The 22,022-nt window shown below is 44.2% G+C and overlaps 1 protein-coding gene across 5 annotated transcripts in view; it reads right to left on the reverse strand.

Moving 5' to 3' along the window:
• The window catches only part of RYR3 (ryanodine receptor 3), a 557,802-nt gene that overhangs the window by 95,717 nt on the left and 440,063 nt on the right, over positions 1-22,022 (reverse strand). For all 5 annotated transcript variants that reach the window (XM_027553458.1, XM_027553456.1, XM_027553457.1 and 2 more), the window contains 12 exons: positions 20,231-20,451; positions 15,903-15,993; positions 13,898-14,038; positions 12,251-12,414; positions 9,933-10,011; positions 6,667-6,756; positions 5,449-5,595; positions 5,202-5,264; positions 3,953-4,028; positions 3,718-3,841; positions 1,172-1,287; positions 565-632 (listed from right to left, as the gene is read on the reverse strand). In XM_027553458.1, the coding sequence (XP_027409259.1) occupies positions 565-632; positions 1,172-1,287; positions 3,718-3,841; positions 3,953-4,028; positions 5,202-5,264; positions 5,449-5,595; positions 6,667-6,756; positions 9,933-10,011; positions 12,251-12,414; positions 13,898-14,038; positions 15,903-15,993; positions 20,231-20,451 (1,380 nt within the window). The remainder of the gene's footprint in view (positions 1-564; positions 633-1,171; positions 1,288-3,717; positions 3,842-3,952; positions 4,029-5,201; positions 5,265-5,448; positions 5,596-6,666; positions 6,757-9,932; positions 10,012-12,250; positions 12,415-13,897; positions 14,039-15,902; positions 15,994-20,230; positions 20,452-22,022) is intronic.

The following is a 22,022-nucleotide window of genomic DNA, read 5'->3' on the forward strand; positions in this document are numbered from 1 at the left end:
CTACCTCAAGTCCTCACTTGTATTTAGTCCTTTGCCTAGGGTTATGTGGCTGAGACAGCTCACTGGCCTCCATGTTCACTCTCCCCTTCTTTCTCTTAGCTGTACAAACCCCTGTAATTTAGCTGGGAATGGGGTCACCCAGCTAGAAAATGCATTACCTGCCTCCCTTGCAGCTAGCTGAGGCTAAAATGATTCTGTTCTAGCTATTGGGATAGAACTTTAATAAAACAGACGCTTTCCTTCCCCTCTCCTTTCCCTCTTTCTCACAGATGTGGTACAGTTGTGTCTGTTTGGACCAAACTGTCAGGGATTACATTCTAGGAGATGGAAGAACATCATGAGAGGAAGAACCTGAGTCCCTGGGTGATGGCATGGAGCAAAGCAGGCTGCCCACCTCCTCAGACCACCAACCTGCCTCAGGACTGTTCCACAACGAACAGTTCTGTATGATCAAAGCCATTACTGGAGTTTTGAGTATCTTTGTTGAATCTGCGTTAACTTGTACCCTAATTTGTGTGGCTGCCAAGGAAAAAGTAATCTAGTTAAACGCACAGGGTCACTTACTTTGGCAAAGAATTTGATCTCCTGGTCATGGGGAGACTTTTCATTTTTCCCACTGCTGACAATGGCTTCTATGAAGACAAAAGTGACACGAAGTTGGCCAGAGCAAAAAAAACAAAAACAGTCACAGCATTGTAGAGACAGAGAAGCTTTTCATCATGAAAAGGCCATTTGATTTTTATAAAATATCTAATATTTTACAAAGTACTTGGCAATTGTGAGAGCTGGTTATTTTTTGTGTCAATTCTCTAGAGTATCACCACCCATTTCACCATCTTAGTGATGAGAAGGCAGCTTCAGAGAGCTTGAGTCATAATCTCAGAGCCACGAAGCAAAAAGATGGAACACTTAGAATAGGATGAGTTGTATTAAAAATGACAAACGATTCAATCAAATCCAGAAAGAAAACCAAAGACAAAGCTGATTTTTTTAAAAAATGGGGTGTGTGGGGGGGAATATCTCAGTCATTGTGTCCTTCCCCAAACCATATGCCTAAAAGCATCATGAACAATTATGGCATGAAAACATCATTCCTTGAAAAATGAATATCGAATTCTTTTTGATATTAGGAGAAGCACACATTTTTGTGATATTTCACAATGATACTTACCCAAATGGGCAATAAACTCTTGAGCCGAATCAACATATTTCAGAACCTTCTTCAAAAACTTATAGGCAAACCTCTTTTCCATGGAGGAGGCATCCAGCTCCATATCCTTCATACCTCTAGGGTGGAAACAGGTAAACCCCAGGGGGGAACAGAGACAGCTTTGTGACTTCAGTGCACCAGCAATTTTCCCTGTGTCAACTCTGTTTTCCAAATGTTAATGGTTTTTCTGCCTTAGTGATCTGACTCACCATCTGACTCATTTCCCCTTGAATTTGGAACTTGCCTCCATGAGCATGCAACATCTGAGCTACAATAATTTCTGAAAAGACTTTTCAGAAAGATCTGCATCATGCATTCAATAAATGCTGAGATGGAACTAAAGCAGAGATGCAAACAAGAATCCCCTGTGTTCACGGAACTTACATGTCAGCTATGAACAGGCATGAACGCTACATAAAACAAAACATAAAGTGTATGGAGTGTTAGAGGTTAATAAGCTTTGTGAATAAAAGAAAAACTAATGTTAAAGGATGAAAGGGTCCAAGAGTGCCTGAAGGGGTGGGTGAGCAGACTGTTGTGTTAAATCAGTGCTGGGCTTATTGGAAGGATGACATGGGAAGGTGAAGACATAGAGACATCAGGGGAGAGAGCTTTCAAGGCATTGGGAGCGAGGGTGCAAAGGTCCTGAGGTGGGAGCAAGCATGCTGAGTGAAGCCAGTGTGGATGGAATGAAAGTGAGTAGTTCAGAGGGGCATGGGGTGGACAATGGGCTCAATCATTAGGATGCCATGGGTTGTCCTTAGCAGTTTGCTTTTGCTTTGAGATGGGAAGCTATTGAAAGTTTTGAATAGAGGAATGACATGATATGATCTATATTCTAACAGGAGTACTCTGTTGAGGCCAAAGGTTGAAATAGGAAGCATGGGAAGGAAGCCCTTTCAGCAATGATAGTGACAGCATGAAGGTGAGAAGTGGCTAGATTCTGGGTATCTTATAGGGAGAACCACCAGGATTTCCTAAAGAAGTGGAGGCGAGTTGAAGGAAAAAGAGAAGAGACAAGGTTTCTGGTTTGAGCACTCGGAAGAAAGGGGTGTCATCAAGTGATGGGGAAGCTGAGGATGGGGCAGATTTGAGGTGTGGGCAGCAGGAACCAAGGGGTTTTCCTTAGTGATAGGATGTCGCCTCCTCATTGGTATAGTCAAGTGCCCATGATAGGTTCTGGCACAGGGTAAGCCGCTAAGGGATATGTTTGCTGAACTCAGTGATCTTTTTCCTTTTCCTCCCTGTTTCCTAGATTTCCTTCTTATCATAAAGAGGAATTTTTCATTTCTGTGAGCGAGTTATTTATTGGCAAACCACAGTCTGCATGCATCGCAGCATTAAGAACAGGATTAAAATGATGATGGGAGTTTTTCTCAAAGGCTTCCCCAGGGGCTATCCCCCATTGCCTGACCTTTCCCACTCAACAATATGGCAAATAAGTTTTGTTATTCTTTAATATGAGCTACAATAGAAATATTTGTATAGAATTTTATTGGGGTTTCTGCCATTCAGTGGCAAAAATTCTGTAGGAAACCAAAAGAAGAAACAGCAGCTGGCTCGGCAGACATTTCTTTTAGAAGAAATGGCTTATCAGGATGGGACACTTGCTTGTTTTTCATTCTACAAAGGACTTGGCAAGCAAAGCCCACTGCTGATACCTGACCAGCAGGAAAACAGAGTCTAACTTTAAGACTTAAGCAGCCCAGACCATCCTCATCTAAAACCTTCATCTAGATGATTCTGATCAACATAAGCTGGAGATAAAGTCTTCAGAAATCACGGTTCATTCAGTCTCTCCAGGAACTGAGTCTTTTTTCCAGGGTTGTTGATGTCAGTCATGGTCTCTATTGTTATTATGGCATTTTATTAAATACCATATAAAACATTAAAATACAAGTGTGAAGAGAACTGGTGATTCTGTGAGAACTAGGCTGCATGTTTTACAAAGACCTGCAATTGTAAGTTTCCACATACAGAGTTTTTGAACTAGATGTAAGAAAACTGTAAAACATAGAGGAACTTGTAAAAAAAAAAAAAAAAAAAAAAAAACCCTAGAATGCTGCGCTTACAGTGTTTTGTATGTGCCTTAATCCTCACCGCTCTTTAGGGAAGCCCAAGTTTCAGATGTTTGAGGATGCATTATGGATGTGCTTTATAATTCCAATCAATAAAACAACAAAGTAAAATAAGGTCTGGGGTCTACAGTACAAGATTTGTGAATGAATGCATATTTGTATGTTTTAAGTTAAAATTAAATGTTTAAGGTATGTACGTATAATTTGTCATGACTCTTTGGTAGATTCTTTGCATGCATCTTTGATTTTTTTTAGAAATTGACATCAATCAGTCTTATTTATGACAGAAGAGAGGACTTCATGCTCCAAAACACTTACCTAATTCAAAAGACCCAACTGCTGTCCTAGGCAGGTGATTAAAGATCTAGAGCAGGAGAGGCCACACCAGCCTGTCCCTGTCCCACTAACATTACCTGGAAGACGGCTTACCTGGAAACCACAATGCCATTCACTTGGAGGAATTTAAACAGGTCCTGGGCCTTCTCTCGGTCTCTGAACTTTTCCTTGGCAGTCAAGGTATCATAGGGTACCAAAAGAGGGTGACTGCCACCACCTGGGGTCCGTAAAGTGAGAGATGACAAAATATTTGGCTCTTTGCACTTTTGGGAAAACACACCTGCCCCCCAGCTCACCTTCTGTGGGGGACACTGTGGACCTAGCTCACCTTTGCTCTCCAGCTCCAGCTTCTTCTTCTTGGCCCAGATATTGTGATAGTTCTCAGCTACCACCTCCACCATCCCCTGGGTCCCACCAGGGAGACGACGGTCAGAGAGAAAGCAAGCAAGACAAATGGGTTCATATCTGCCAGGCTATTTCAGGCAGCCTTGGAAACAAAGCACCACCAAATGCTAACTGCACATTGCTGAGTGTCTCCTGTCATTAATTAGTCTGTGCTTATGCACCTCATTAGTTTTCTATCTTCCCATACACACAGAAAACAATTTCTAATTTGGGCCTTCCCTGGTAACTTATTATCTTGGCAGTTTGATGCCTTTCTGAGAGAACACATATTTCCATTGCAAACTGCATGCTGGTGGCACTTCATTTGTCACAGGAGTTGAGTGTCTTACTCCTGACCTGAGAAAGCGAGCTGTAAGTGGGAGGTCAAGCAAAAATCTAGAATCCCCAAAAGCTTTTAGCTTAGCAAACTAAAAAATGGCCCCATGTTGCAGAAAACTGGGGCAAAAATGAGATTTCTCAAATAGAACTCATCTTTATAAGGCTCATAAGTTAGTGACCTGGAATGAAGGGTGTACTTTGGAAAGGAACTTTCTTTAAGGTATAAAGCATTGGTCTGATGGATGCTCCGAGGAGTAGCTGCTTCCATCACAGTCACCGATGTGTGCACAAGGTGGGAGTGGGAGGAAGCCACTTAGGGCTTTTGATCTCATCCTCTTGGCTTCATGTCCTGAAACCCTGCAATGATGACTCATCTGCACCACCACAGGCAACTTTCGTGAATCCACCATGGAATACACGGTTGTCCTCAAGGTTGGGGAAACAAACCTACTGTGACCAGGCCAGCACCCCCACCCAGGGGCGGCTCATAGGTTTTCTCCTAGTTGTTATTAGTTTTGTTACTAGTTATTTCTCCTGGCTCTTATCAGTTCTGTTTTGGGTTTTGATATAGGAATTTGCTGTTTGTTCTTCCTCTTAGTGAGTTATGACCTGTTTCGATGTCCCAAGAAGAAGTGCAAAGCCTCACCTCCTCTGACCATTGGTCAATTCTGCTGAGACTATCTCGGATAAGTGGCCTCTGCTCTGTGTAGCCCTTCCTAATTTTGATATTTCAGTGGTGATATTTCAGGCATTCTCTCCTTTCTGTTTTTTTAACTCTTTGGAGTTTGACATTCCCTGTACTTGAGGGGTTTTAGAAAGTAAGTTACGCTGGCTCTGAAGGCATCAAGACTGACCTGGAGCTCTCTGGAGAGCACGACATTGGAGAGATCCAGAGGGGCAGGGCTGTAGCTGTTGCCCTAGGGAAGTAAAGGCAGAATCATTCTTATCAGCATCCCCAACATCAGTGGCCAAAGGTATGTCCCAAAAGATTCCCAGGGCTCATGGATGATGAGCCTCATCTCTGCTACCTGGGGAGAGCATTCCCAGGTTCTCCATGGGTTCTACTGGCTGGGCACTGGCCTTTGGGCGTGATGGTCGTACCTGGCTGGCCTGGGACACGCTTCGAAGCTTCTCATTTTCCCGCTGTTGAACCAGAGCTTCTCCCTCTTTGGTCCTCTCTACAGTCCAGCCTACAGCCAGCATGGTTTTCAGGGACTCTCTGGCAGGCCAGCGATAAATTTCCTTCTCCTGGAAGAACATTGGAGCAGAAGAGCTGTGTAGGGCAGGCTCCAGCACTCCGGCTGGCCTGTCTCCTGGAAAAGACGTTGGAGCCCACAGTGGAGGGGGCTAACTGGCTCAAACTTCCTCTGATCGGGTCAAAATACCCTCTGCAGCATCCCATCTGAAACACGTCCTCAGCCTTTCGGAGGTTTTTAAGTAAAAGACGCTACAGTCTCCGGCTTTTAAGGGGAATGTGCCAGACATTACCCACAGTTTGTGGTTAAAGAGAAGCAACAAGAGGACAATGAACTCCTCCCTTCCCCTCTCCCCACCCCACTCCCTCCAGCACTGGCACCTCGGTCTCCTCCAGGCAGCGCTTACTGCGCAAGCGTCACCCGCCTGGGCCCCGCCCCTTTCTCTCAAGAGTGATTTCTGTTGTCTGGTAGGTGTTCAAGATGGCGCACGTCAAAATGCGTCTGCACAAAGCTCTCCTCTGAGCTTGGGAAATAGATTTCCTTAGATTTGCAATTCTCTTTTGAGTGATACACAATTTTATAGCCAGTGAATATGCATATAAAGATATACATATCATCCTTTACCTGTGATGGTAAATCTAAAGCCTACAGAGAACTCTTACTGATGGCAAGATAGGAATTCAGAGTTAAGCTGAACCAAATCTCATAATTAACAAAGCAAACCAAACTATGAGACCTGTTCATATTTCCCTGGGGATTCTCTTCTCTGTTCCTTTCATCCTTCGTGATTGGAAGTCCTTTCCATCTGAATTCATGTCTCCCCGCCAAAAAAAATTTAACAAAATAATCCCCCCAATAATTAACAAAAGCCTTTCCTATTTCAGTTGCCAAGTGAACCACAAAATGTATTTTGGTCCAGCTTCTGAGTGCTGACCAGTGTTTCTTTCTCCAATGGGCTCTTTGAAGCTGGTCCTGGGGCCGTGGGTCATAGGCCAGCTCCTGAGGAGCTTCTCCAGTCCTGAAAAGTCTCTAAGGAGCTGGACCGTGAATGTGCCCTCAGCTCCTCTGCTGGGATATAATCCCCTGGGAAGGGAAACCAGCATGGCCACTCAGTGGTCCTTACCTTCTCGGTTAATGTCTTGAAAGGCCGGATCAATGGATGGGTCTTCACATTTTCATCCAGCGAAATTCCGTATTTCCATCCATTCTGACTCTGTAGAAATGTTCTCAGTTCAAATATCCTTGGCATCCTGAGAGCCCTGCTATGTGACCCACAGCCCAGCTTCTATTTTCACTGAACAAATAGAATAATGGAATGTGACAGAGCTTGGAAATTTCCCCCCAAAATATCTAATTGATCTTTTAAGGCTGTCAGGCTCTCTGCCCCCTGAGTTGTGAACCCTGCTCCTTTATTTCTTCCTGTTTTAGTGGCTGTCCCCTCCACTTACTTGCTTGTGTTTCAGGCCCTCTACAGACAGAAAGGATGCTTCAAAAGACCCGAGAACAATGCTTTTCAGGTCAATGTGTCACAATCACAGGCAAGGACAGGTGTCAAGGCTGAATGCTTGTGATAAATGGACCTACTGGCCATGGCATGGAGGGAACTGATTTGGTTTGCTCCCTTTGCCCACAAAACCCAGAGCAAAACTATAGCAAAACATGTTTCCTAGAATCATAGAAGTTGACGAATTTCAAAAATCATTCAACAAACATTGGTTGAGTGTCTACGACAGTAGGTTGTAGACTCTGTCTCAGGCACTGTGGGTACAGAGATAAGTCAGAGTCTGTTTTTCATAACCTCATCCCCCAGGGACTTCTGGCTGCTCTTTCTCAGTCTCTGCTTCTTCCCACTTGTTAATGTGGAGTTTTTCAAGCTTGTGTCCCTTCTCAGGGCACACTATTCCCAGGGGTATGTAATCTAGGCCCTGGTCCATAAGTAAATGAATACCAAATCAGTATCTGCAGTCCAGATCCATAACTTCCACACCTATTTGAGCTCTGCTTGGATGTCTACAGGTACCTCTCAACAGGTCAGAAAGAGAACCCAGCATTGCACTTCTCTAAATGGCTCTTGTTCTTGGGTTTCCTGTATCTCCATGAACAGCATCAGCTTATACTCACTTTCCAAGCCAGAAACGTGGGAGCCTTCTTCAACATCCCCTTCACTCTGTACCTGTTCACATGTGTTCAACCTCTCAGACCTATCGTCTGCCTTGCCCTCACTTTCCTGCCAGTGCGTTGGCCCAGGCTGCCATTGCTCTCCCCTGGAGGAGGAAATGGCAACCCACTCCAGTATTCTTGCCTGGTAAACCCCATGAACAGAGGAGCCTGGTGGGCTACAGTCCATGGGGTCACAAAGAGTCAGACATGACTTAGCAACTCAACAATAAGAAGCCATCTTTGGGCATTCTCAGGTGGCTCAGTGGTAAAGAATCTACCTGCCATGCAGGAGTAGTGGCTGTGATCACTGGACTGAGAAGATCCCCTGGAGAAGGAAATGGCAACCCACTCTAATATTCTTGCCTGGGAAATCCCATGGACAGAGGAGCCTGGTGGGCTAGAGTCCACGGAATCTCAAAAAGTCAGACATGACTTAGCAGCTAAACAACCATCAGCTGTCACCTGGATTACTGCAGCTGCTTCCTATGTGGTCTCCCTGCCTCCAGTCTTGCCATCTCTAATGGATTCCAGTTTCAATACCACTGTCAGGTGATTTTTATAAAATACTCTGATCAGGGCACTCTGCTGCTGTAAAATTTTCTGATTCACAACTGCCATCACGGTAAAAATCCAAGCTCTTTCTGGCCTCTGTGGCGGCAGCAAAGGGCTTGTTGGCTCCTTTAGGCTCGTGTCCTGCTTTCTGCCCCTGCCCTACTCTGTGACCCCATCATGTTGAAACAAACTTCCTTGAAAGCCACCACATACTCTTGCCTCTCAGGGTCTGTGTCCATTGCTTCCACAGCCTTCACTCTGTACCTGTTCACATGCTTGCTCCCCTGCAACCATTGCTTGTCAGTAGCATGAAGAGCAGACTGGAGAAAATACACATGGGCAGACTAGTTGAAAGGTCATCACATTGTCTGGGCAAAAGATGAGTGCAGCCTGGTCTAAAAGCATGGCTTGGACAGACAGAACTATACAAATTCAGGAGTGACTAAAAAGGTAGAATGCATGTGACCTAGGGATGCACTGGATGATTCATGGACGTGTCCCTGTCCCTAAGTCCAAGCTGCCCAGATGGGCATATGAAGGAGTGCTGAGAAAACACAGATGCTCTAGTGCAACAGTCAGTAAGCTACAGACAGCCCTTGGGCCAAATCCAGCTGAGTCCCTGTTTTAGAAATACAGTTTTTACTGTATTACATAGGCACACTCCTTCATTTATATGTTGTCTATGGCTGCTTTTGCACCACCATGACAGAGATGAGTAGTTGCAATGGAGACTGTCTGGCCCACAAATCCTAAAATGGTTATTATCTGGCCCTTCACAGAAAAAGCATGCCAACCTCTGTTCTAGAATCATGAGCCCATTCTACAGATACAATGATTGTTGTTGTCATGAGCCCCAAACAGTAGCTCAGGAAAGAATCAGAGCTGAGCCCAGCTCATGACAGAGGCTGAGCCAGGGCTTCAAGCTGTATCTCATCCAGCGTGCAACCAGGGAGGTGGTTTCTGCGGCCGTGCTGCGGAGGTGGGTCCACCGTTTCGGGCTGTAAACTCCAGCTGAGCAATGGCCCCAGTGCTTAACGGGCTCCCTACAGGACTCCGGGATGGCTTTGGCATATTCCTCTCCTTTTGCCTGCCAGCATTAAAGGGCTGACAGAGCAATTAAACTTATTAAGCAGCCTGACCTCATGTGGTGAAGAATTTTAAACACCAGATGGACGGGCTTATTAATAAGGGAGAGTCTGGAAGTTCCAGCACTGCCTGTCACAGGAAGACGGGTGTCTTCCCTAGACCAAAATTCAGCTTGCTGGCAAAACGTGAGAGTAAAGCTTTCCATTCAATTTTCCCTTTCCTAATGGTACATTAAAAAAATAAAATTGAATAAAAGCTTCTGGCCCCACATTAAGCATTTATGTCAAACATACATAAGCATGTGCTTGAGCACCAACTCCAGGAAATGCAATGGGAAGAGAGACAGCAGCCCTCCCAGAATCAATCATTTTCTTGAGAGACAAGAAAAGGTGCATCAGCAGCTGCCACCACGTATTTCTCCGACCTCCACCATCCCTGGGAAATGGCCACTCAAAAATAATGAATGCTCTTGGCATGGCAAGTCTGTCACTTAGACGCGTCAGGCAGATTTCCTGGACTGAACACTTTAATGTTCTTGGGCTGCTTATTTTTACCCCCCGTGACAACTGTCAGCTGGATGATAATCCCTACCTTGTCACAGGCCCATCTATCATGGGAGTGCTCAGCATACTTGGTGACAATGTATTCCAATTTTTCAGGCAAGGAGAAACTGTGAAAGGAGGGGAAAAATAAAATTACTACCTCCCCAAGCACTTCGGCCAGATGTGCCAAAAAGATAGAACCAACAATCAACCGACAGAAGTTGGATGTGATCAACCAGCTGACTCCAGATTTGAAGCTGAACACCAGACTCGGTGATCTTCCTGAGCTCCAGGTGTGGCACATTCAGGACCAGGTCACAGACACACCCACGGCTAATCAGAGGGCGGCTCTGCAGCAGCCTCTGCTTCTCAGGCGGCCTCCCTCCAGCTGCCCCGGGTTCCCTCGGCTCCTAAGAACCACTTCAGCGCCTGGGGCAGACCTGTCCTGGCCAGATTGTGAGAATGCATTCATCAAAGACACTGCCCTGCCATCTCACAACTCCAAGCGGGGGATGGTAGGAGTGGGTAGCTAGAGTACCTAGTGATCCAAAGTAGTGCCTGTCTACCTTTTGAGGTCTGGTGATTCATGCTTAAATGCTAGAATCACAACAGTCCAGTGGACATCTGTCATTTCCGTTAGCCCCACAGCTTTTACCCCATCTGTTGCTAATACACCTTTGCTTCCCTTTAAGGAGCAAGTCTCCCTGCCTTGTGTGTAGTCTTATGTGAACTGTCATTGAGGATTGGCTCTGATGAGGCCAACTGGACTCATTCTCTCTGGAATTTGAATCTTTTTTGGGGGGAGGGCTGTGCTGTGCAGCTTGCAGGATCTCAGTTCCCTGACCAGGTGCTAAACCCAGGCCACAGCAGTAAAAGTGCATAAAATCCTAACCATTAGACCACCAGAGAACTTATAATTTGAACCTTGAGTTGAGTGAGACCAGGACAGCAACTCTTCATGGTGACGCATCCAGTGGGGACACCTGGAGAATGTCCATGTGGTCACTCTGCTTTAGTTCCTGTCCTTGCTGAGGCCTGCTTAGTCAGCCTTTGCCTAGATTTTAATAATGACCCTGTATCTTTTTACAATAAGGTCCTTTTCTGTTTAAGTTTTGGTCAGAGTTAGTCTTCATTATTCATATTACTCAAAGAACCTCTGATGTCAGAAATCTATCTGAAGAAATCAGAGTTCTCAAATTAGCGTGGAACAAGTCATCATTGGCATACAATTGCTAGAGTTTCACACTGTCTTATAATGTTAAAAACGTCCATGTTGTCACACCTTTCGGCATTCTTTGGCCCATGATGTTTTCACGGGGCCGAGTTCTCCAAAATCAATACCTGCCTTCCCTTTGGCCAGCCTGAAGGTATACCACATCCCTTACCTCTCTCTTACAGCTGGTTCAATTCTATTTCCCACCATTCATTCAGCTCAAGGTTCTGCTGATGGAATGTGTATTTAATTTCCCCAAAGATGAATTTTATATGTTATCAAAGCTGACAGCTCCAGAGAAGGGCTCAGACTATGGCTCTCATCTGAGAACTACTGCCGTAAAACAGAAGTCCAAGGGGTCCATCACAGGATGCCTGCTTCTCCCTGCTCATATCACAGCAGGTCTGGAGCTTTTCACTGAAAATGCAGCTGGAGATGAAGCCTGTATGCCCCATGACCCATAATCATAATTGGGGCAGAATTGCCAAAGGCACAATCGAGTAGATCTTGTCTAATACTTTGTCCATGGCCTAATCACCACCAGTGAGGCATGCTGGAGAATCAGTGGGAGGAATTAAAAGGAGTTATTGTAGAGTCATTGCAAAGATCCAGCATCCATTGGTAAAGAGCAGGTCCAGTCTCTCAAATAAGTACCACCCCACCCCCCCACCCCGTGCTGTTCTGCCCTCACATCCTGAAGTCTTGTGGGAGCTCAGCTGGGTGTTATTTAAGGAGGGGCTTTGATGTACGATGCTATTAGTACTGTACAGGCCTAATTCACAAAGAGCAAAGATTTTGTCAAAAAAATCATTAATAAATTAATTGCATCATTTGTAGAATACTTACAAATGCCTTGGGAGACATATGTGGAGAGCATCCATTTTTTATAATAAATAAACCAACTCCACCCTCCAAAAAGAAGTGCAGAATAGAATAATATAACATATAATCAGATATGGATGGATTAAACCTTCAGGAGTTGAGGTCAAAATCCAGCACCTGATGTGACTTGTAGTGTCAAGGGACATGATGAACAGCATTGGAAGGGAAGGGAGACAAGGGAAGGAAGTTTAAATTTCTGGCTTTCTTCTGAAAGAGAAACACTAGCCACGGGGTAAAATCAAGGACCAGCTTAGAGATGACTCTAGACTCACTTCACAGTGTTGATAGGTTTGGGGTCAAAGTTGCCATCTGCGTCCACTGAGACCTGTTTCTCCAATGTGGCTGAGATTCTGGTATCTAAATAATCTGGTGGCAGGGCCCCCGCTATTGCACTGAGACAGGGCAGGGCCATCCGGAAGAGATCTGGGTCATACCTCTGTGAGATAAGACAAAAACCACGTTAGCACAGACACCAGAACCACAGCCACCGGCAGAACCACTCACCGATTGGCTGGGGAAAACACACACACACACACACACACACACACACACACACACACATGCATTTTCCCAGGTTAACCAAAATGGGGAACATGTAAGACCTATAATGCATTCTGGTGGAAACTGAGGTATCCTTGTCACAGAAAAGCAACAATCTGTAAAGCCTTCAAGTCACCATTTGCTGTTTAAATCAGTCTCATCATTAGCTACTTGCAGGAATATCTAAAGGTTAAAGTGGTTCTCACTAGGCCAGAAAAGTCTACAAACTTGTTGGCCATAGATGGTTATAGACACTGATCCAGCCTGTGCCTGGAGAGGGCAGAGCAGCTTGGCTGGGCCCCCCAGTAGCCAATGCAGGTCACAGGCTGATAGTGTCAGCAGATTGCTCGGTATCACCATTCTCTCCTAAACTTCGCCAGGAAGGAATCTCAGCTGAAACACGTGGGGTGAGGGACAACCTTTGATCTACTTGTACTAGACCAAAGAAGACAGGTGTGAAGATCATTTAAATGCGGGTGGCGCAGTGGTAAAGAATCCACCTGCCAATGCAGCAGATGCAAGAAATGGGGGTTTGGTCCCTGGGTTGGGAAGATCCCCTGGAGAAGTGAATGGCAAGTCACTCCAGTATTCTTGCCTGGAGAAAATTTCATGGACTGGGGAACCTGGTGGGTATAGTTCATGGGGTTTCAAAGAGTCGGGCATGACTGAGCACATACACACAACCAACACCAGACTGCAGCTGTATACCTGCTCTCGACTTCTGTATGAAAACCTGAAAAACTTTAAAGCTGGTGACCTATCTACGGCCATACCATCCTGAATGTTACTGACTTCATCTAAAGCTGGTCACATCACAAATCTAAATATATGTTAAGGGAAGGGGAGCACGTGTGAGATCGGGGCTGTGTTCCAATCAGACAGCACAGGAAGGCTGGGGATGCAGAGGCCCTTAGTCCTCCCCCAAGCTTTTCCTCCCCAGGGGCCGGACAGCTCCTCCCCTGAAGGGTCTCCTGGGAATCCCACATCCCCACCTCAGGGTAGATGCTAGGACTTCTCCAGGCTTGAACTTGGTGAAAGCAGGCTAACAGGGGCCATATAACATCGATGGGGGTCGGGGGTGGGGGTGGGTGGGGAGGAAAGGAAGGGGATGAAGTCATTAATCCTGGAACCAAGAGGTATTCTTCTGATTTACTCTGAAAGTAGCTCTCTATATGTTAACTTTGTGAGTTTGGCAAGTTACCAACAGATCTCCCACCTGTCAAATGAGGGTCAGGGTAGCTGGGATAATGCATGTGATCTGCTTGCAAAGTGCTTGGCAGAGTTTCGGGTACATGGCAGAGGGTGACTGGGAATCAGCTTGTATCACCGAGGTCCAGCCACCCTTACCCGCCTCTTTGTTCCAGGAGCACTGCCATTACCTTATGAGAGAGGGAGTCAAAAATCCCCCAGAAGAGCTTCTCTGTCAGATGTAGCTCTTCCTCCACGGCCAGACCGTAGCTCCCCCAGCCCGAAGGCAGACAATAGTACTTCCAGCACTGTTCATAGTGATTCGTCAGAAGCTGGCAGGTTGAGAACAAGTGTGCACCAGTGGGGTGGGGCAGAGAAGATCCGCAGGCATCGACAGCACACAGGGAAGAAGAAAACAGCACAGACCCACCAGGAGAGTGAAACCAACAATGCAAATAGTTAGGCTGTCTACAGAGAGGCCCCCGGATGCACTGGGAATGGTCTGCTCTTGTGCCTCACAAGCTTCAGCCCAAATGGAATCTGCCCCATTAACTCTCATGCCTCCTCAATCACCCCCAGAGGCTGCTATAAAATGGGAGAGGGACTGTTACTACTCCAACTGGGAAGATGCTACCCTCTGGAAGTGTTTGTGTTCCAGCCAGTAAGGCCTGAGGAAAATTTCTTCTGAGATCTTTGCTTGTAAATCTGGTAATGCTGATATGAGGAGGGGCGGGCAGGGAGCAGGCTGTGGGTCCACAGATTTCTCCACATTGATTCCTGCCCCTGGCTTCCCTGCCGTTCCCTTGAGCCTTTTGATGGTCTAGCCATGTTACAGCAGTTCCCCACGTGGCCAGTAGAGGGGACACGTACACTGCCAAAGGTCCCATCCCAGCAGGCGGGAATCCACATCCTCCAGGAAAAATCCTGCTGATCTAAGGGGTAAAAGTGAGCTTGCTGAGTGCTAGTGATGATGTCTCTTTGGGAGCCAGAATTCAGCTGATGGCACAGGCATTCCAAGGAAGCAATGCCAAGCTAACTGTAAAAACTTGTGTTTTTTATCTAAAGGACTTTTTGAGAAGAAAACCAAGAGTTTTAGGGTTAGACAGAAGAATAAGCCCGTGGAGGGCTGTGGAATCTCTGACAACATACAAGCTGTCTTCTACCTGGCATGGAACAAGAGGATGGACTAAGGGCCTCTTGGAATTCTGTTTATCCCAGTAAAACACTTCCTGAAATCTTTGCTTAGATTATTTCTGAAAAGAAGGAAAGTTCTGTTGAAATCACTAGGCAGAATTTTCAGGTGTGGCTGGAAACTGCTGACCCTTTTGAATATACAACTAGTGCAGGTACCTCAGAGGTAAGAGATGAAAAACACTGCCCTTGTGGGTGACTGATTCTGGTGTCTTCTCGCCCAGGCCGGAATGCTTGCCATACCAGCAATAAAATGTTGGTAATTTGTGAGAAAATCAGAAACCAGATGATGAAAACAGGGCTCTGTGGCCTTACTTTTTACTAATAAGAGAAAAGAAGTGAAAAAAATTTAAAGATCTGTTATAAAAGGGAAAAAAAGCGTAACATAGTATGGAAAAGAAAAGGGACATTTTACTTTCTGTACCTAAATGAAGACTCACAGGACTTCAAAGCTTTTTGAGATTAAAAACCTTCTGAAAACCTAATTAGGGCAGGAAAGTACAAAGATCCAAGTCCTCTCACTAACCTCTGCTAAATAACAAGTAATTCGTGGAAATCGATTATGGCAAATTGGAGCCGTTAATGAATCCAGCAGAATTATTCTTTCCAACCTCTACACTCAAGAAGCTTGTATGTTGTATGTTGACAAGAGCTTGTATGTTGTCAGAGAATCCACAGCCCTCCACAGGGCTCTAGGGCAACTTGGAGGAAGTGGGGTGGGGTGGGAGGTTTAAGAGTGAGGGGACATATATATACCTGTGACTAATTCATGTAATTGATGTAGGGCAGAAACCAACACAATCTTGTAAAGCAATTATCCTCCAATTAAAAATAAATAAATCATAAAAAAGAAAGGGCTTGATTTTGGAGGTTGTATTCAGTTTGCTATCAAGTCAAAGGGGTAAAACCCATTTCAGATGTATTTTGCTCCCCCCGTTGTGAAGATCATGTTTTACAAGGCACGTTTCCTGTGCCATAGACTATTTCTGTAACAGAGAGGTTTACCTTAAGAGGCATTTTGCAGTATTCATTGAGTTGGGGCACATCAAAAACTAGACGTCGCAGGAGTTGCTGTAACATGGAAGGCCTCAAGTGACTGCAATACAGAATAAGAAAAACAAAAGGATATAATGAAAAAAAAATAAGGGAGAGAGAATGAAAGAAATACTCAGCAGCGATAACCATATATTAGAGCTAAGCTTCAAAACACTTAGCTCCTAAATCACAAGATCATGGATAAAACCACAGTCGATGGTAAAACACTTTAAAAATCAAGTGTAGTTAAAATGCAGAAAGAGAGAGTGGGGCTCACGGCTTGAGATCCTTAAGGTTAAATTCTCATCACCATGTGACAGGATGTTCTAGGGTCTATGACACTCAATCAAAATACAGCCACTGACTATGGGCAAAGAAATATATATGACAGAAATACAACAGAAAGAAAGTCCAGGTGGTTTTAGAATTCTCTACAGACTGACCATGCTCCTGAACTCTGCCAAGGAAGAAGCAAGAGGTGACCAGCTGCACAGGTGGAATCTGAGGACACCTACTGGTGATTTGAAAGGTGCTCTGAGTTGCTGAACCTGAAATTCTCATTATCAAAATCATGTTTTGGGATTAAGGGTTTGTCCTCAAAAAAAAAAAAAAAAAAAAAAAACTTCTTTAAAAAGCAAATTGAATAATTAGAGAACATTATATCAAATTATCAAAGCATTCATGGCCTTGGTATTGGTACAAGTAAATTCTGAGAGAAAAGAGATAAACCAGGTTGACTTAGCCATTATTTTTAGATTGCCAAACCTTTTAAAACCCTGTGGAAGCTCTGGATTCTTCCCAGATAAAATACACACCTAGACACAATTTGGCACATAAGTTCAGCTCACAGGCCCCTTTCCAGAAATGCCTAAGAGACAAGGAGGCAAAGTTAATAACTCTGATCTTGAATGTTAAAATGCCACAAAGAGCCTCAGAGGCATCTAGAACAAGGAGGCTAGATGTGAATGGAGATGGACAACAAAGCTCGTCTGTTTCACAAATTTTGCTAGAACTGGCCTTGCGATAAAAATCCCTGGAGTGAAAATGTCAATCATGATGTATAGCAAGTAAAATCTTGTCTCTAAATGTAATAATCATAAACATATAAAATTGTTTTTTTTTTTACACTGTTTACCTAATTAGCAGTATCACCTTAGACTAACAAATAAAATCAAGGAGTAAAATAAATCTCAAACTCAATTAACTACTGACTTAATAAATAATAAAGCTAGTTAAGTATCAGTTTGTCTGCTGTTTCTAGAGCTCAGATGGCCAAGAGGAGGAGTGGAGAAGCTCCTAGGAACATAGGAATAGGGCTGTGAGCTCTAATTTTGGTTTGATACAAAATTCTAATTTTCCCAACATCTAGTCTGATTCTTTAAAAACATATATGCTAACATCAGTTTAAAAAAAAAAAAAGAAAAAAAAACTAGGAAGCAGCTTATGCTGGGAGACAGGACTTTTGGTTTGGTTCCCAAGATACCTGGTGAGTTCAGACCTAGGAAAAGGTCGAACAAGACCTACAGCTGTGATGGACGTAGCCACCAGCCAATTACAGAACCGATGCTGACAGGAAGGATTTCTGTGCAGACTCACTGTTTATTCCCTTGGCCATTACTCAGGAGAAAAGTAGATGCCCAACCACATCCACTAGTCAAGGGGCTCCTGCTCCTCCTTGTGAAGTGGTGGCGTGGAAACCTTAGTCACCCTATTCATTCCTAGAGGCCTGCAGTGTGTTTACCAAGCTTTGTTTCCCTTCCAGGACCAAGAGCATTCAAATAAGCTTACTTCTCTGCCAGTTCTAATGATACTGGAATGAATGAAGTGCTGTCAGAGTATAAGAGCCTGATTTTGGTAGAGGATCTCAGAGAGAAACCCCTTTTATGGGGCATGGGTGGATGGCCCACATCCTCCACTCCACATCCTAGGCAAATAGCACTGTGCATGACATAGCTTAACCCATAAAAGTATTGGGTTGGCCAAAATGTTTGAGTTTTTCTATGTCTAACAGGAAAACCTGAACAAACTTTACAGGCAACTCAATAGTTGAGGTCTATAGGCCTTAGATGATAGATGGCATTTATTTATTTATTTATTTTGATTCTTTATATCATTTTAACTTCTTAAAAAAATTTATTTTATTTTTTAACTTTACAATATTGTATTGGTTTTGCCATATATCAACATGAATCCATCATAGGTATACACATGTTCCCCATCCTGAACCCTCCTCCCTCCTCCCTTCCCGTATGAGATGGCATTTACAGGTTAATTTCAATAAAGCATTTAAAATAGAAGGACCACGTTACATTTGAAACATAAATGTGAGATGGCCTTTTAATTTGATGTCCTAAACGGACTGACCAATTGCTTTTTTTCTAGGCAGCCCCAGTCCCACCACTGCACAGTCATCTCTAGTGTGACTAGGAAACAACCCACTCAACAAGAATCAGGGCCAGACCTAGTTGGCCACTAAAGGGAAAACTGCTGGGCTTGACTCCAGGACAACCTACAGCAGTGACTCTCAGTCTTGGCTGCATCATGGAGTTGTCTGACGAGCTTCACAAGCTAGGGGCCTGGCTCCCATCCCTAAAGGTTTGAATTTTAGGGACTGAGATGTGGCCTGGACATCCAGGTGATTCTAATACATAGCTGAGGTGGAAAACCACTGGCTTAAACAGCAGAGCCTGGTCCTGGACTGTGTGGCTGAGGCTCGCCATTGGAAGAGCCCTTTTTCCTTTGACCCCACGAGATCTGATGTAGTTTTCTGACAATTCTGGGTCTCTGGGTGGCTTGACACTCTGTCCCTGGTTGCCCATCTGCGGCAGTGAGCACTCCTGCCTTGATTCCCCACGGGGACTGGAGATGCCTTTTCTTTATTTCAGGTCTAATGTGGCACAGAGGAGGGCTGCTTTGACTCATGCTTTTATAGTCTGGCCTCTGTGTGAAGGTCTACTTACCCAGAAGGGAAAACCTGCTTCTGGCTCTAGTTTAGGAACTAAAGCATTAGTTCTTTTTTTTTTTTTTAATTTGTATTGGAGTATAGTTGATTTTAGGCTTCCCTGGTGGCTCAGAAGGTAAAGAATCTGCTTGCAATGAAGGAGGCCTGGGTTTGATCCCTGGGTTGGGAAGATCCCCTGGAGAAGGGAATGGCTATCCACTCCAATATTCTTGCCTGGAGAATTCCATTAACAGAGGAGCCTGGCAGGCTACAGTCCATGGGGTTGCAAAGAATTGGACACTACTAAGTGACTAACATTACCGCTACTGCTATAGTTGATTTACGATGTTGTGTTAGTTTCAGGTCTACAGCAAAGTGAATCAGTTATATATACACACACACATATTCTTTTCAGCTTTTCCCATGTATTACATCTATTATTACAGAATATTGAGTAGAGTTCTGTATGCTATACAGTAGGTCTTTGTTAGTTATTTTACATATAGTACTATGTAATCCTAACCGCCTAATTTACCACTTCTTAATCTGAATACTTCAGGCCTGAGAGACGGTCTCATCTCCTGGCCTACCGATCCTCAGGGCTAGAGCCTGAGCTGTCAGTCCCATCACTGCCCCAGAGCAAGAGACGAGCTTCATCAGAAAGAGCCTGTGGAGCCTGCGGATAAATTAGGAGTTTATTACATGTATGTGTGTGTGTGTGTGTGTGTGTGTGTGTGTGTGTGTACACCCATGCATGCACATGTGTATACTCAATCAGTCATGTCTGACTCTTTGTGACCCTGTGGACTGTGGCCCTCCAGGCTCCTCTGTCCATGGAGTTTTCCAGGCAAGAATACTGGAGTGGGTTGTCATTTCCTCCTCCAGGGGATCTTCTCCACCCATGAATCGAATCCATATCTCCTACATAGGAGATGGTAGATAGATTCTTTACAACTGCGCCTCCTGGGATGCCCGTGTGTGTGTTTGTGTAATATATATATATATATATATATATATAAACAACAAGGACCTACTGTATGACACAGGGAATGATATCTTTTAATAATCTACAGTGGAAAAATCTAAAGAAGAATATATATATATATATATATATATATATATATATAACTGAATCACTTTTCTCTACAGCTGAAACTTAACACAACAATGTAAATCAACTATTTTTCAACAGAACATTAAAAACAAAGAAAGAGCCTGTTGCAAGTAGGGGACCCAGCACAATCTTAGAGTCTGAGCGTATCCTCAGACTAGATTCGCCAGGTCTAGGTTTACACAGTTAAATGCAGCTGACACAGATACATACACAGAAGTGAAACACATGGGAGTGTGCACTTACTTGCAAATGGCCAGCAAACACTCCTCTATGGTGTCCCTCTGAGCTTTGGTGAGGGATCGCCCCTTGGAAAGCCTGTATATTGTCTGCAGTGTAGAGTCAATCAAAGAAGTGTAGTGCTCTGTCCCGGCAAAGAGAGGGGCGCATCTTGTGAGGAGTGGGAGCACAGCAGAACATATGTACCTGTTCAGTGCCAGTGCAGCCTCGGTGGTGCTTAGGGAAACCTACGAAAAGGGGATTGAGATGCTGGTCAGTCTCCTGGGAAGGACAGGGCCAGGCTTCCCCTGTGCTGAGCTCACAACCAGCAGGGCAGGGAGGTGTACTCATATGTGTGTTTCACAGTGACAGACTGAACAACTGCCTACTCTGTCTAAAGAGACCTGGTTCTCTTTTGCATCTTAAAGGAAAAAAAGAATCAGGTTAAAAGAAATAATAAACAAAAGAAAAGCAAAGGCTGACTTGTGCTACTCATTCCGAATGGCCCACAAACACCTGTTTCCTTCAAGAAGAATCCCAAACTCTTGTTAAAATGAGCTGATGACCAGTCTAACCCAACACCCTTGTTGTCTGCAAAGTCCAATTTCCAAGTTGCTGTATTATTATTTATAATATTATTCTCGTTCTCCATCTCTTTTCTCACATTATGGAGACTCACAAGCTGTCCTCTTGTGATTTCGAGATTACCAAATGGTTACAGGCTCCTTGGTGATTCAGTGGTAACGAATCTGCGTGCAATGCAGACGTGGGTTCGATTCCTGGGTAGGGAATATCCCCTGGAGAAAGGAATGGCAATCCACTCCAGTTTTCTTGCCTGGAGAATCCCATGGACAGAGGAACCTGGCAGGCTACACAGTCCATGGAGTTGCAAGAGTTGGACATGACTTAGCAACCAAACTACCAACACCACAAGGTGTTGAGGCTCAGCAAGCACTCAAACACCGATTTTGTGACAGTTTCACAGGAAGAAAGTGGAGCTCTGACCCCATCACCTAGTTTACGAGCACTGTGAGCAGTCTGAAATCTGATCATTGGCACGAGGGTAAGACATCACTAAAGGGAACCCACTTCTTCATGGGAAAACGTGTACATGGAATAGAAACCTACGGCCTTCTCTAAAACTCAGCTGTAATCATCACTCACAGCGTTCTCTCTTGCTCATTTAGACAGGCTGGATTTAAGGAAGGCCCACTTAGTGACACTAAATATAGCCAAAGCATGGTTAACTGTCATTTTTTTTTTTTTTAAGGGAAGAACTTCTAAAGAAACCTTGTGGCCCACAGAGATGAAATATCCTTGTTTCCTGTGATGATCACAGCCATTATATCTATAACACATTTCCTATAACATGATTTGATAAACTGTTTTCTTTGAATGGTCCATATTTCTGGGTGTTTCTATTAATTATCAAAAGTTTGCCTTCTAGGAGCTGCAGTAATCATATGGAAAGAAATAGCTAATCTTCCACATTTATCTCTTTAAAAGACAGAGTTATTAAAATGAGGAAGAGCTTTGATGCCAGTGGCTTAAAAGTTTTCAAAAGAGAATGCATGAAAATGCATGTGCTGAGAAACTAAATACAAAGCTTCTTTTGTGGAAGTTAGTGTGTAGATAAGCCTATGATTTGAACACCAAATTCTAGAAGATTATTTGCTGCTTATCTGATTTATAAACAAGGTGAACGCTTTGATCAGGAAACCTGGAAATGTCCTACAAGTTAATCTTTTTTTATTTTTTAAATCAAAGAACTTATAAGAAAGATCAAAAAAAAAGGCAGTGGAAGCTTTTAACTGTTTTA

Source organism: Bos indicus x Bos taurus, chromosome 10, assembly GCF_003369695.1.
Source record: "Bos indicus x Bos taurus breed Angus x Brahman F1 hybrid chromosome 10, Bos_hybrid_MaternalHap_v2.0, whole genome shotgun sequence".
Classification (NCBI taxonomy): Eukaryota; Metazoa; Chordata; class Mammalia; order Artiodactyla; family Bovidae; genus Bos; species Bos indicus x Bos taurus.